Below are 13819 nucleotides of genomic sequence, written 5' to 3' on the forward strand. Positions count from 1 at the left end.
GAAGAATCAAATCCAAATTAAAATCAAATATTGGTATCTTTAAATTAAATTCAAAAATAAGTAAAATTACTTTCATTAAATTTTACTAAAAATTATTCAAACAATTATTTAGAAAAAGTACAAAAAATATGTAATTCCATCAAAAATATCTGTGATGCAAAAAATCTGCCTATTACAACTAAATAAATTTTCGAAATCTAAGTACGCCAAGTCATTTTGAAAAAAATATATATATAAAGAAACTTTTTTCATAAAAAGCCTTATAGATATTATTAAAATAAAAATTAAAAAGCCATTTTATACATTAAAAAACTTAGCGAGATTGAGTGTATGAACAAAACGATTTTTAAAAACTGCTGTTTTTGGGAGATTGATGGTATAATATAATCCCGTGAAGTCTGAGAATGGCTGAAATGGCTTTTTAAAATCATTTTTTAAATTTTTATAGGGCGCTTATGAAAAAAGTGTCTTAATAATTATGAATATTTGTTCAAATTACTTGACCTACTTCGATTGCAAAAATTTATTTGTACTTGGCAGATTGTATGCATCACATATATTTTTGATGGGATCGTTTATTCTGGCGAATATTGATAAATTCTTGCAAATACATTTAATTAGCATACTGTTCTGTTTATAATAATATTTTCTTGTACTATGATCAAAGTTTATATCGCAACGAATCGTATATTTCGAAGCAAAATATAATTTTGAGGATTTAATTTTGTTATTTTGTTCTGACTCTGTGGTCAATTAGCATTTACGAAGACCTTGGAAGAAGCGTTAAAATATTTGCTTTTATTTAGTCTTAGCTTGCTTAATCAAGAATCACCGGTTTTTTTTTCTATTTCTGCCAGGAAAGTGGTCCAATAGTGACTAATCCGATTAACCTTCGTAGAGTATTAGATGGTCATTATATGAGCCACATAACTCGAATCAATGTACCTGAGATTTATGAAATTCTGAAAATTCTATAATGTCTACTTTGAAGCAATTTGCGTAATTAAAATCTTCCTTTAAATTTTGAGAAAAGCTTTCAATTCTCAAACTTTAAGGTATTAAGAATAACCTTAATTAGTTTAACAATTTAAATAATTATTTCCTAAGGTTTTTAACACTGTTGAATATTTATTAATCCTAAAATTCCCCGAAAAATTTTCCTGTATAATAATTTCTGAATAATTTTAGAACGTCACTAAATTTTGAAATCTTACCAACTCTTTGATTGGCGAGCAAATCTCTCAGCCTCTACAGCAACTCTAGCTCTGGCCTGTAGATCATGGTCTACCCCGTATACGTATTCTGTAAGAATATAAAAATGATCAATTTATCCCTGGTGAGGCAAATTATAAAGAAAATTTTCTTATATTATTCGGAAATACCCAGGGGTTAAAAGTTAAGTCAGTGATGGAAAGTGATTGTGAAATATGAACCGAAATTCAAGGACAAGATCATGACTCCTATCGTGATTCAATCAAAAAATCTCAACTACTTTAGTTCCTGCAACCAAGAGCAAAAGGTTCTTTCAAAAATTACGTCAGTTGTCAGTTTCTACATTTGTTTAGGTTCAAAAAGGTTAAAATAGGTACCTATATTGTGTATTGTTATTAATTATTATTACTATTATATTATTAATAATAATATGTATCATTTAAAAAAAGTAATAAAAACAAACGAAATAATACAAAAAACTGAGATCGGCTAAAGGAACGGAACTAACAGCAAAAATCTGTGAATTCCCTTAATTGATTTAAAATCGCTTAAAATTTGCTTGAAATTTCATTGAAAACCCTTGATACCTTTAAAAATATTCTTAAATCCTTTTCAATCTTTGAAATCTTTTCAAATCCGTGAAAATCTTTTGTAATAATTTAACCCCTCAAAATGCTTGCAAATCTTTTAATTCTTTTGAAATCTTTAAATCCTTGAAATAGTTAGCTGTCAATAGATATCATTTAGAGTCATTTAAAAATAATACGAATTAAATTTATTACCTACAATTTTCCAGTATCCCTTAAAATTGGTAAAATCCCGTAAAATACTTGAATTACTTAGAAGTTCTATCAAATCTTTCTTCAAATACTTAGAATTTCTACCCCTTGAATTTTGTGATGCTTTTCCATTTCTTGAAATTTTTGAAAACAAATAAAAATTTCTTTGACATCCTTTTAAATGATTTAAATCTCTCAAAATTCTTTGGAATATTTTAAAATGACCTGAAATCTTTAAAATCCTGTAAAGGTTTTTGAATTCTTGAATTCTTGTAATCTGTAGAAGTCCCTCGAAGTAAAATTTATTTTAGTTCCTAAAGTTCTTTCTAAATTTTTTGAAAAATCTTAAAATCCCCTGAAATCTTTGAAATCCTTGAAATATTTAGAAATCTGTAGAAACAATTTAAAATGCCGTTAAAATAAAATAAATTAAATTCCTTCCATAAAGTTTTCTATATTTGTAATTTCCAATTTATTTTCAAGAATGCTGCACATCCCTGTAAAACTTTACAACATTATTTGAGATCCCTTGATATTTAAAAAAAAACTCTTGAAATACTTTGGAATCTTTTAAAATGACTTAAAATCTTTCAAATCCCTGGAAAGATTTTTAATTACTCCATATCCCTTGAAATAGTTAAATCCCTTGAAATACAATTATTTTTCTTGTCCAAAGTTCTCTCGAAATTTGTTGAAATTTCTTAAAATCCACTAAACATATACAATAAAGTTTTCTAAAAGAAAATAGTCGTTCAAATCCCCAGAAATCTTCGAAATATTTTGATACCTTCAAATCTGAAATCTTGGGAGATTTGAAAAATCCTTTTACATCTTGCAAAAATTCTTGAAATACATTTAAATTCCTTCAAATTTTTGGAATAGCTAGAAATTTCTTGAAACTTTATTTCCTATAATTTATTTCCTAAAGTTCTTTAGAAAACTCTTAAAATCGGGATTAAAATCTTTATAAATCCTAAAAAATCCTTTGAATTTCTCTCAAATAATTAAAGGCCGAATAAAATCCCTTAAGTCTGGTGAAATTTATTTAGGATTTCTTGAAATATTTAAAATTACATTGATATAAATAGAAATCATTTAAAGTCCCTCGAACGTCTATTAAAGTATTATTTTGATTATTATTTGATATCAATAATTTTGATATTGCCAATGTAAAACTCCTTGAAATATCTTACAATCCCTTGCAATTCAATTTAATTTAACTTATTTTCTAAAGTTCTCTAAAAAATCTTAAAAATTAAGTTAAATACCTTTGGAAATCCTAAAAGATTCATTGGCATTCTCTCAAATTTTTATAAATGTCTTGAAATACTTTGGAATCTTTTAACGAGCTTAAAATATTTCATATCCTTTGAAACATTGTAATATGATCCATGTACCTTTGACTAATTTGAAACCCTACGTCATGTAAATAAATCAGTCATTAATTTGTAGTTTTCAAATTCAGTGAAAATGTTTAAATTAAAAGAATTCAAAAAATAATATTTAATGTGTTTTACTTCTGAGACATAAGTGAAGAGGCCGGGCCTCATAGCCTTCATATAATTTCAGGTCAGCATTAAGCATGAAATAGTAACAGAATTTTGAAATTAATTTAAAAGAAACGGTTGTAAATAACCTGGTAAACCTCAAACAATTAAATATGGTGTGAATTCATACACGTGTAAGGAGAAAGGCTTCATTAGATTACGTTAACAAGACTTTTAGACGAAAGTATTTTATTGTTATACGAGCAATTGTAATTTCATTCCACTCAATCAAAAATCTTGGGAAAGAGTCTCACTATTGTTTCATGATTATGCAATTTATAATCATCCTCTCTAACGACTGTCGTAAATCATTTCACTCTCAGAAAACAAAAATCTTCTAAATGATGTAATAAATCTCTTTCAAAATAGCAAAAATTTTAAATAATTATAGGTAAATCCTAAATTAATTTTTATTTATATAAAAGTAATCAGCTTTTATTTTTCAATAATTGTATATCATATAACATTTTTAATAATGAATACTTACCAGAAAGATCAATTTGATCAATCGCAGGGGAAACTGCTAGGACTGTAAAAGCCACAAACAGGAGTCCTAAGCTGACTCTGAAACATAATTAATTACGTCTATGTTGAGTACTTTCTTTAAAAATCTTATGCTTATGGAAAAATTTATTGTTTGATTTTCTTTAAACAGCACCTAAAATAAAACAAAAAACTTAATATTTTACCAGACTTCACAGCCCAAAATGTACTCAAAACATGGTAAACAGGGTTATTTTTCACGAAAATAGGAAAATAATAAGAGAATAAATGGTTTTAAATAAAATAAAATTAGGTACCATATTGAATTCAGTATAAAACGATTAAGATTAATTTTCAAAAAAAAAATTAAATAGTTAAATTACTAGTTTCAAAAACTACTTCTCAACAACAACTAAACTGTCAACCAGTTTAATTGAACGGAAAAAAATAATTTCTGACAAAATCGTTGAACTCTCAACCAAATAGTTGATTAAAAAAAAATTCATTTTCTACCAAAAGAGTCGAGTTTGCAAACTAAATAGTAAAATATTTTAGAACACAGTTTAATTGTAAACCCCAAAAGATGAATTTTCAACAAAAAAAAGAAATTAATTGTAGACCAAACTGTTGCATTAACAATCAAATAGTAAAACTTTCAAGCAAAAGTTGCATATTTTTAATCAAACAGTTGAATTTTCAACCTTTGAATACGAATTTTCAATCAAATGGTCGAACTTACAAACAAAAAAAGATTTAAATTCAACCACAAACAGTTGCATTTTTAACCAAATAGTCAAATCTTCAAGCTTTAGAGATGAATCTCTTAGTTGACAGTTGAATTTTCCACCAAGAAAGATGAATTTTCTGCAAAAAAAACGAATTTACAAGAAAAAACATAAATTTTTAACCAAATTTTTAAAATTTCAACTAAAAACCATCATTTTTCAACCAATAATATAATACTTAAGTTTTTAGCAGAACAAAAATATTTTTAACCAAAAAGAACGAATTTGCACAAAATCGTTTAATCTTCAACTAATAAAATGATATTTTTTTAACGAAGTAGTTGAACTTTTAACCAAAAATGATGATTTTTGAATCAAAAATGTGATAGTATACTGAAATTTTAGAAATTTTACCTTAAAAAATAGTTGGATTTTTTTATTGAGTTGTTTTAATTCAGGTCACATTGAAATAAAAGGAAGAAAGTAAAAAAGAAAGTCCGTTTTAAACATTTTCAAAATAGGGGAACAGGGAAAAGAGTGGGAGGGCTGAATTTAGATGCTTCATTGTTTGTAAAATAAAATCAAAAAATTGTTATTAATATTTATATTTACTGTGTGTAATGTCACATCCCGTCTAAACCCCCCCCCCCATCCTTCTGGAAGTGAGACATAGTTTTCGAATGGTCTCTTAAAGAAGAAAATCGTTTGAACAATTCAAATTTGAAAAAAGTGTTTTGTTTTCAAGTTGTAAGAAAAAAAACTTGAAAAGGTATGAAGTTTAAATAAAAAATTATATAAAATGAAATAGTTACCGAAATAATTATTAAAAATTAGTGGATATATTAGTTATTTTAAAAAACGTTGGTATGCGATACGTTAGCGCATATGAATATCCGATAAACACTTTCTCTCCAAGAGAGTCTAAAGTATACATTAAGACAGACACAATAAGCAGACAAACATAAACCGCTAGAATCGTTTTTATTCTATGATCGCATCCAGATATATATCATGAATTCAATTACTATCTTCGTATTATACTTAAAATATAGCTTACCAGTTTCTAATGTGCATTTTATTATTTTTACATAGTCATACAAACTAAGGACTGGGAGAGCTTTTTCTTCATAACTAATCATGATTACTATGATTATTATAAATATTGAAATTCATGCAAACTCTAGAAAGTATTTTGCATTATAGTTAAATGTTTCTCTAAAATACAATAAATATTGATTCATGTTCGACTTTTGTTTGTTTCAAATTATTTTATTTAAAAAAACATATATTAATATATTTCCTCTTTTTTATAGAAAAGGATGTTGGGCTACTCTCAACTATAATGAGCCATGCAATTAATTTTTATAGCTTTTTTAACCACTTTTTCTTAGGAAAGGAAATCGCTACTATTCTCGAGATTTCTTAAGATTGTAGGAATTTTCTATTCCATAACTGTTTACTTTTAAGTGTTATTATAATATTGTATTTTATATGAACTGATATGAGTATTCTAAAACGAATCAATTTGAATATAGTTACATATTAAATTTTACTAAATTGTGCAAAGAAGAAAAGCATAACTTTTTCGTGAAATATTTTTACTTAAACCCTATTGATTAAAAATTGAAAATAATTAATTACATAAAAGAAATGGAAAACTAACTTCCAATATATGATTCCAATGCCTGTAATTATGCAGTATCAAGGCTTAATTAGAAATGTGTTTTTATTTTTTTTCGTTTCAATTGGACATATTCAATGTTCTGAAACATTTTTTAATAAAAAAAAAAAAATTCACTGCCTAGTACTAAAATATTCTCATTTCAAACAATGGAATTTTAGAAATTTTTCTCTCATTGATTGGAATTTCGTCTAGATTCCTTTAAGACAAAACGGTTTAATTGCAAATCCTCAAAACTAAAAATTACAGAACTATCAGGTCTTTCAATTTGACATTCTACGATTTTTAAGAATTTAAAAAACCAGACAAGTTTGTACGTTTAAAATTGAAACTAAACAAGCTAGAATATTTAAATCTGAAATTACTAAATGTAAAACTGACTATCAAGGCATTCAATATGAGATTATGCAATTTTGAAAGATTAAATAATGAAATATTTCTGATATTTGGGGAATTAAAATATATATAACTAAAAAATACAAATTTTCAGATCAGAAACCTACAAAAATTTCATACCAAAAATCTTGAAATTTAAGCTTTTGAAGCGAAAAAAACTTTATTCTTGATAATAAAATAGATTAATTAATATCCAAATTAAATATATATGAAATATTTATTTTTAATTCGTACGTTTTGTATGATATGAATTCTTAATTTTAAATAATATAACTTAAATATTGTACAATTTTTCAGCAACTCAATTTCAAACTTTTCAAATTTTAAACGTTCTGAATTAAAAATGGTCCTATTTTAAGTTTTACAATTGATTAATTTTCAATTTTAAAAGCTTAGTATATTTGAAAAAATTAAATTTCTGAATTTAAATAAAAAATTTTCTTTCGAAAATTCAACTGTTTAATCGTCGACAGTAGAGTTTTCAACATTAGCATTTTTTTAAACTGAATTTTGGTGAAGGTAATTCAACTTCCAATTAAGTAGTAAAAAGGAGCTTGGAAAACGAAAACTATTTTAGAAATATTCAGTTGTCAATGCTTCTCAGAAACTTATAAATTTTTAATTTTGTCGCCTTTGAAAGAAGCAAATTTCAAATTTTAAAAGCTGTAAATTTGATATTATAAATTTTTTCAGGAAATCATACTCAACATTTTTCTATTTTAAACGCTCTAAATTTGAAAAATGTCCACTTTTAAGTTGTCCAATGGATTAATTTTTAGCTTAAAATGCTTAAAGCTGATTATTTTAAGTTGATAAGCATAAGAATGAAAATTTTTCTATTTCTATAACTTTCAATTCATTAAAAATATATAATTTTATGTATTCTTCATTTAAATTCTGTCTAATATCTTCGGACAAAATATGCCGAATTTTAATTTTCTCCTCCGGTATATTTCATCGTCAACGTAATTGAATTCTAAAAAATTCCGAAGAATTTATGATGAATTTCAAAGAATTCAAGATTAATTCCAGCCAGTTTAGAAAATCATTTCCGGCAAAATATTCTCGAGTAATAGAAAATTAAAGTTTATGTACCTCTCTCTCCGGAAGAGAAAAAAAATTTGACGAAAGAGAAAATTAAAATTTAAGATAATACACTACGTTTCTTAGAAAGGCAAACAGAATATACATCCTATGGATCAACATATGAACACCGACGGAAAACAGGTAATTTGTTTATATACCTCTTTATTTTAATAAAGAAATTAATTGAAAAATCCCTGTGGAAAAATTTTGTGGCAGTATGGTGTCAGGTCTAGCCCAGATCTAGCTTTATCTAGACAGTCTAGTCTGGAAGATATGATCTGGCTTCGGTCTGGCGTTAGTCTTGCCTGGGTCTATTTTTAACTAGACTTTCCAGTCTGGAAGGTCTGGTCTGGCCAAGACTGGCGTTGATCAAATATTCAAGAGCAAAGATAGTTCTAAGTTCGATCAGAAAATTGTTTTGGACATATTTCGAAAAAGTTATGTGGTCTCTAAAATGATAGATAATAAACTGATACTACTAAACCAAGTATTTTTATCTTACTATATTGACAGCCTGTTTTGGTCCACGTTTGGCGCTGATCAGCTAAATACTCTTATAGTGAAGAATGTTTTTTTCAAGTTGACCACCCTCCAGATAGTGAATAATCAGCCATTAATTATACGGAGAAAAATAGATTTGAAGAACGTTGTAGTTGTTACAATGCCACATGTTAAAAAGAAGGACCTGCTATTTGAAAATGTAAAATGCACATGAAAATTGATAGAAAATATCAATTGCACAGTGAAAATTACATTTCAAACAGCGAAAACCCCTATTCTCACATAGTAAATATAATTATTTGAAAACATGGTAGAAAACTTTATGTAGAATTGTACCCGATAACAAGAAATTTGTTATTTCTTCCCGTGTAAGAACGTACTTTTCTCTATTAGTACAAAGTTATTTTTATTAGATAGATGTAGTAGAACGTATTATTCGCATTGGTTGTAAAGTCTCTAAAAAAATAGCGGTAGAAACCGAGAAAAAATTTCAGAAAAATCATTTACATGGGAAGTAATTCCCATAAACGCAGATAACAAGTATTATCTAACATAGTATAATTTTCCTTCTATAAGCTTGTTGCTTTGCCTATTCGACATGGTACTTTTCTCCTTTCGCATGGTGAAATAATCCCGCAGGAGCAGGTACCAGACCCCATTTGACACAGTGAATTTTTTCCTGTATATCTCTGGCGTTCGAACCTTTTTCAGATTGTACTTTTCAATGTAAATCGTAGCCTAACTGACAGTGTCAAAAGGCAAGCTGCCGTTTCTTTTAAGGAATCCAACTCTATTTCAAGTGGCGCAATCTGCCTTATGGCCTAAGAGATAATATAACTGTTCTCATGGTATTTTTCACAAATCTGTCATGTTCATGCCACTAGAATATGAGTTGATTGTATCCTGGTTATTTAGTAAAAAAAAATTTTCTAATTCTCTGCCACGCCATTTATCTAAAGCGACGCTTCAGTTGGCATCTATCTTTAGCGAAGTGTTTTTCCTGTTGTTTGTATCATTTTTTCAAATAACGGCTTCGTCAAAATAAGATGTGTGACAAAAAATTGGATCTGCTTATATAGTGAATGCGACTGACACGCAGGGGAGAATTTTAAGGTAAGTGTAATAAATTATTGAAGCTTTATAGAGATTATGGTGTAACAAACTCTATGCTTTAATAAGATACATAAATCTCTCTAACCAGACAATTTACGATATTTTACCGACGATGCCTAGGCTGTCTTGTTTTGTTCAGAGTTTAGGTTTATGTTAACGGACCGTCGAGGATACTTGCTCTTTCGTCCTTTTTAAACCACGAATCATTTTCATCCTGCTTACCGAGTGAAGAAATGGGAACGTCACAGTGACAAAGTGGTTGAAGTACAACGATCCGCGCATAAAGCCACTTTCTGTGATTATGATACCGTCAGAGAATGGACCTAAATTTTACAAGGTTTGTTACATTATTGTACAAGAAGTTCGCCAAGTTTTGTTAAATAAAAAAAAATTGATGATGCTTACTTCGACGAATACTTTCAAGCCTTCGAAATATTGGATGAAGGTGAGAGTACATGGAAGTGTCTCGTCTGGGGTCAATTTTCTAACGGGACAGTGATCCATACTTTACAAATGTGTAACGATCAATTTAATAGATTTAAACATTCATTTATTTAATGGAATATTTAAGAAGTTATTAATTAAGATAAACAATTTTGTAAAATCACATTACTTTGATTCACAGTGACGTATACATTTATATATGATGAATTGGCGTTAGAAAATAATAATTTATGATTAAGGCGTTTGGATTTAATGTTTTTATGTATTATGTAAGAGTAATTTTACTAAAATAAAATATAAATATAAACATATACCAAGTGTATTTTATTCCATAGATTTCTCCATTCGACAAAGTCAAAAGTACCATTTAGTTTAGTTCATTCGACTTTTTCACATAGTTGAACGTGCCATGTATCCCGGTACCTGACAGGCTCAACTCTACTAATAAGTTCTGCCAAAAGTACCATGTAGCACAGGAGAGGTTGCTGAGACCGAACGTTTGTTTGACTGTTCGGCCAACTCATACCATGCGGCCCGATAAGCGCAGATACCTAGTAGCATCGAATGTACCTTTTGTCCATTCAAAAGTACCATGTAAGACGGGCATATTTCATTAGAAAGATGGCACGATTTACTAACAAACCTGTTATTGCCACATGGATCGAATAGAAGTTTGACATTTTTGGGAGATAGTGAAAAATATTTCCGACACACAGTAAAATTAACTGTAAATGTCTATGTGTCTTAAAACTACCATGTTTTCAAGTACATTCTACTGGAATTTAAGGCAAAATTAACCGTGACTATACGGTCTGGCCTGGTGCTAGCTGAAAAAAAAACAATCTCGAATTAAAATGATTATTAATAATAATAAGAAGTTTCTGATAGGCATTATTTCTTAATATTCATTGCCCTCAGCTTATAAAACCAGTTTGAAGTAATAATCTCTAAAGTTATTATTCACTCGTATAATTAATTTCTAATGCTCTTACAGTTGCATTTCGCTCTCATATATCTCGATTCTAGTATAGAATCCCACATATGAGAGAAATTCTCGCATTTTCTCTTATTGAGAGTTTGATTCCGCGGTAGATGAAGGTTTTTGCTTCAGGGCTGTGGAATCACTGACTAAGCGAACTTTAACTTTCATCTTCCTCCAATGGCTACCACTGTTAAAGGCTCAGCAATTAATTAAGAGAGACACCCGTAATTTCTTTGTAACCTTTCACTATCGAAAGGTTTATTATTGCAACATTTTGCCAGGTTCATGCACGTACATCATTTAGCGTGAAATCGTTCGAAAGTTCAAGTACTGCTTTTGTTAATAGGGTCGCCACTGGATCGATGAACCGGGAATTTTTATGTGGACCGAGAATTTAATTTAATTTTTAATTCCAGAATAGCCACTGACCAGGAAAGCCGGGAAAAAAGCCAGGAAACAATTGGAATTTTGTTCGGAAACCAGGAAGAGATCGAGAAGAGTCCGGATGTTAAGCCATTTCGAGCGCTGATAGCACACTCATGGGGGGGGGGGGGCATCTGTGACGTACGACCGCAGATTTGACGCAGACTATGATTATGGTTCGATGGTCTTGGTCGACGGTTTTCTACAGTTTTCCTCTCCCTTGGCCAACGTACAGGCAAATGCGAGTAATTCTAGTAAATTCGGATGCATCCTCGGTTTATCACTGACTATGATTAAAATCATTCAAAGATCCCAAGCCCATCTTAGTAAAAGAAAATTTTCCCATGTCCATAACCAGTGGAATGAAGTCGCCTGGCTGTATATGTGTACACATGCTAAAGAACTTAAATGCTCGTTAGGAGAGAGGGTGACCCGCGCGTGTGTGTGTGTGTGTTTAAGTGTACCTCTGTCTCACCTGGATTTTAAAATGAAGGCATCATAAGACAATAGCTTTTTAATCGAAGTACTATGAACTTTAGGCCAGCCTATGGCGAAAATGAGCAAACAAAATTGTCAAAATCACTCCATAACAAATTTTTTCAATGTGATTTTCAAGTTTAGCAGACCAAAAAGCATTAGAAAAATATAGCGACATTAATGAACGATTTTTTTAAATTAGTAGACTAGTGTAATTATTTTATAATATAAAATGAATTTTTAATAAAAAAGACGAAGTTTTAACAAAGCAGTTGAGTTTTTGAACAGACTAGTTGAAATTAATAGTTGAAACAGTGGAATTTTTAACCTACAAAGATCAATTTTGAAGAAAAAAAAACATGATCAACCAAGTAATTGTATTCACAACCAAATAGTTGAACTTTTAAGCAAACGTGACGACTTTTATGTCAAATAAATTAATGTTTGACACGATAATCATGTTTATTTTAATAACTTTTATTTATACACGACTTCACATGGGTACCATATACGACGAAAGGCCGGGTTGTGTACCGAATTTTGAAAACCCGACTAAATTCGGGGTTTTCTGCAGTTTTCCTCTCATCTGACTAAATGTTTAGGCAAATGCGAGTACTTCGAGCAAACTCCTATGTAGCTGCATTGTAACTAAACCTTAGTAAAAAAATGACCCTATTCGTTAAAAAATAGCCAAATTCTAAACTTTTCATGTAACTTCTTTCAATAATTAATAATGAATAATTCTGGTAAATTTAACAAATAACTTAGAAATGAGTCATCACAAAGACAATCTTAGTTAACTTCGTCAACAAATTCGAATAATACCCCAACTCTTAATATGTGTATGAAAATTGTTTGATTGATTAATAATTATTATAAATTTACAAAGTAACGTTGAAAATGATAATCGAAAGACATTCTTAGTTCATTCCGTAAACAAATTACACCTCTTCCTTAAAAAATAGTCAAGATATAAATATGTTGGTAAACATTTTTTAAATAATTAATAATTGTAGATTTCAAAGCATCAGAAAAAAAGTCATCGGAAAGATATTCTTAGTTAATTATGGTAAAAAATGAAGCCTACTCGTAGAAAGAAAACCAAACTCTTATTTTTTCAATTGAAATTCTTTCAATAATTAATAGTTTTTGTTAATTTACAAAGCAATATAGAAAAGATTCATCGGGTAGAAATTCTTCGTTGAATTAAAAAAAATTGATTCGTAGGATAAAGGCCAAAATTTTAATTTTTTAATTAAAATTGTTTAAGTAATTAATAGTTCTTGCAAATTTGCAAAGCAATATAGAAAAGAGACATTGGATAGACATTCTTAGTTAACTCTGTAAACCAACTTACTTGTAGAAAAAATGCAAACTCCTAATTTTTAAATTAAAATTGTTAAAATAATTAATAGTTCTTGTAAATTTGAAAAGCAATATAGAAAAGAGTCATCGGATTTAATTTCTTAGTTGACTCCGTGAACAAATTTACTTGTAGGAAAAAGGGCAAACTGCTATTTTTTAAATTAAAATTGTTTAAATAATTATTAGTGCTTGTAAATTTGCATAGCAACCTACAAAAGTGTCATCGGGTAGACATTCTTGGTTGACTTCAAAAACAAATTAATTCGTAGGATAAAGGTAAAACTCTTAATTTTTCAATTAAAATTGTTTAAATAATTAACAGTTCTTATGGATTTGCAAAGCAACATAGAAGATAGTCATCGGATAGACATTGTTATTTGATTCCATAAACAAATTTACTTGTAGAAAAAAGGGCAAACTCTTAATTTTTAAATTAAAATTGTTTAAATAATTAATAGTTCTTGTAAATTTACAAAGAAATTTAGAAAGCAGTCATCGGATAGACATTGTTATTTGACTCCGTAAACAAATTTATTTGTAGAAAAAGGGTAAACTCTTAATTTTTGAATTAAAATTGTTTAAATAATCATTAGTTCTTGTAAATT

General features: G+C 28.5%; 1 protein-coding gene across 1 annotated transcript in view; it reads right to left on the reverse strand.

Moving 5' to 3' along the window:
• LOC117176547 overlaps positions 1-10491 on the reverse strand; it is a 44503-nt gene extending 34012 nt beyond the window's left edge. Inside the window, exons 1-3 of the mRNA XM_033366802.1 lie at positions 10391-10491; positions 4026-4102; positions 1215-1302 (exon numbers count right to left, since the gene is read on the reverse strand). Of these exons, the coding sequence (XP_033222693.1) occupies positions 1215-1302; positions 4026-4102; positions 10391-10491 (266 nt within the window). The remainder of the gene's footprint in view (positions 1-1214; positions 1303-4025; positions 4103-10390) is intronic.
• Positions 10492-13819: the final 3328 nt, after the last annotated feature.

The sequence above is a fragment of the Belonocnema kinseyi genome, chromosome 7, assembly GCF_010883055.1.
Source record: "Belonocnema kinseyi isolate 2016_QV_RU_SX_M_011 chromosome 7, B_treatae_v1, whole genome shotgun sequence".
Lineage (NCBI taxonomy): Eukaryota > Metazoa > Arthropoda > Insecta > Hymenoptera > Cynipidae > Belonocnema > Belonocnema kinseyi.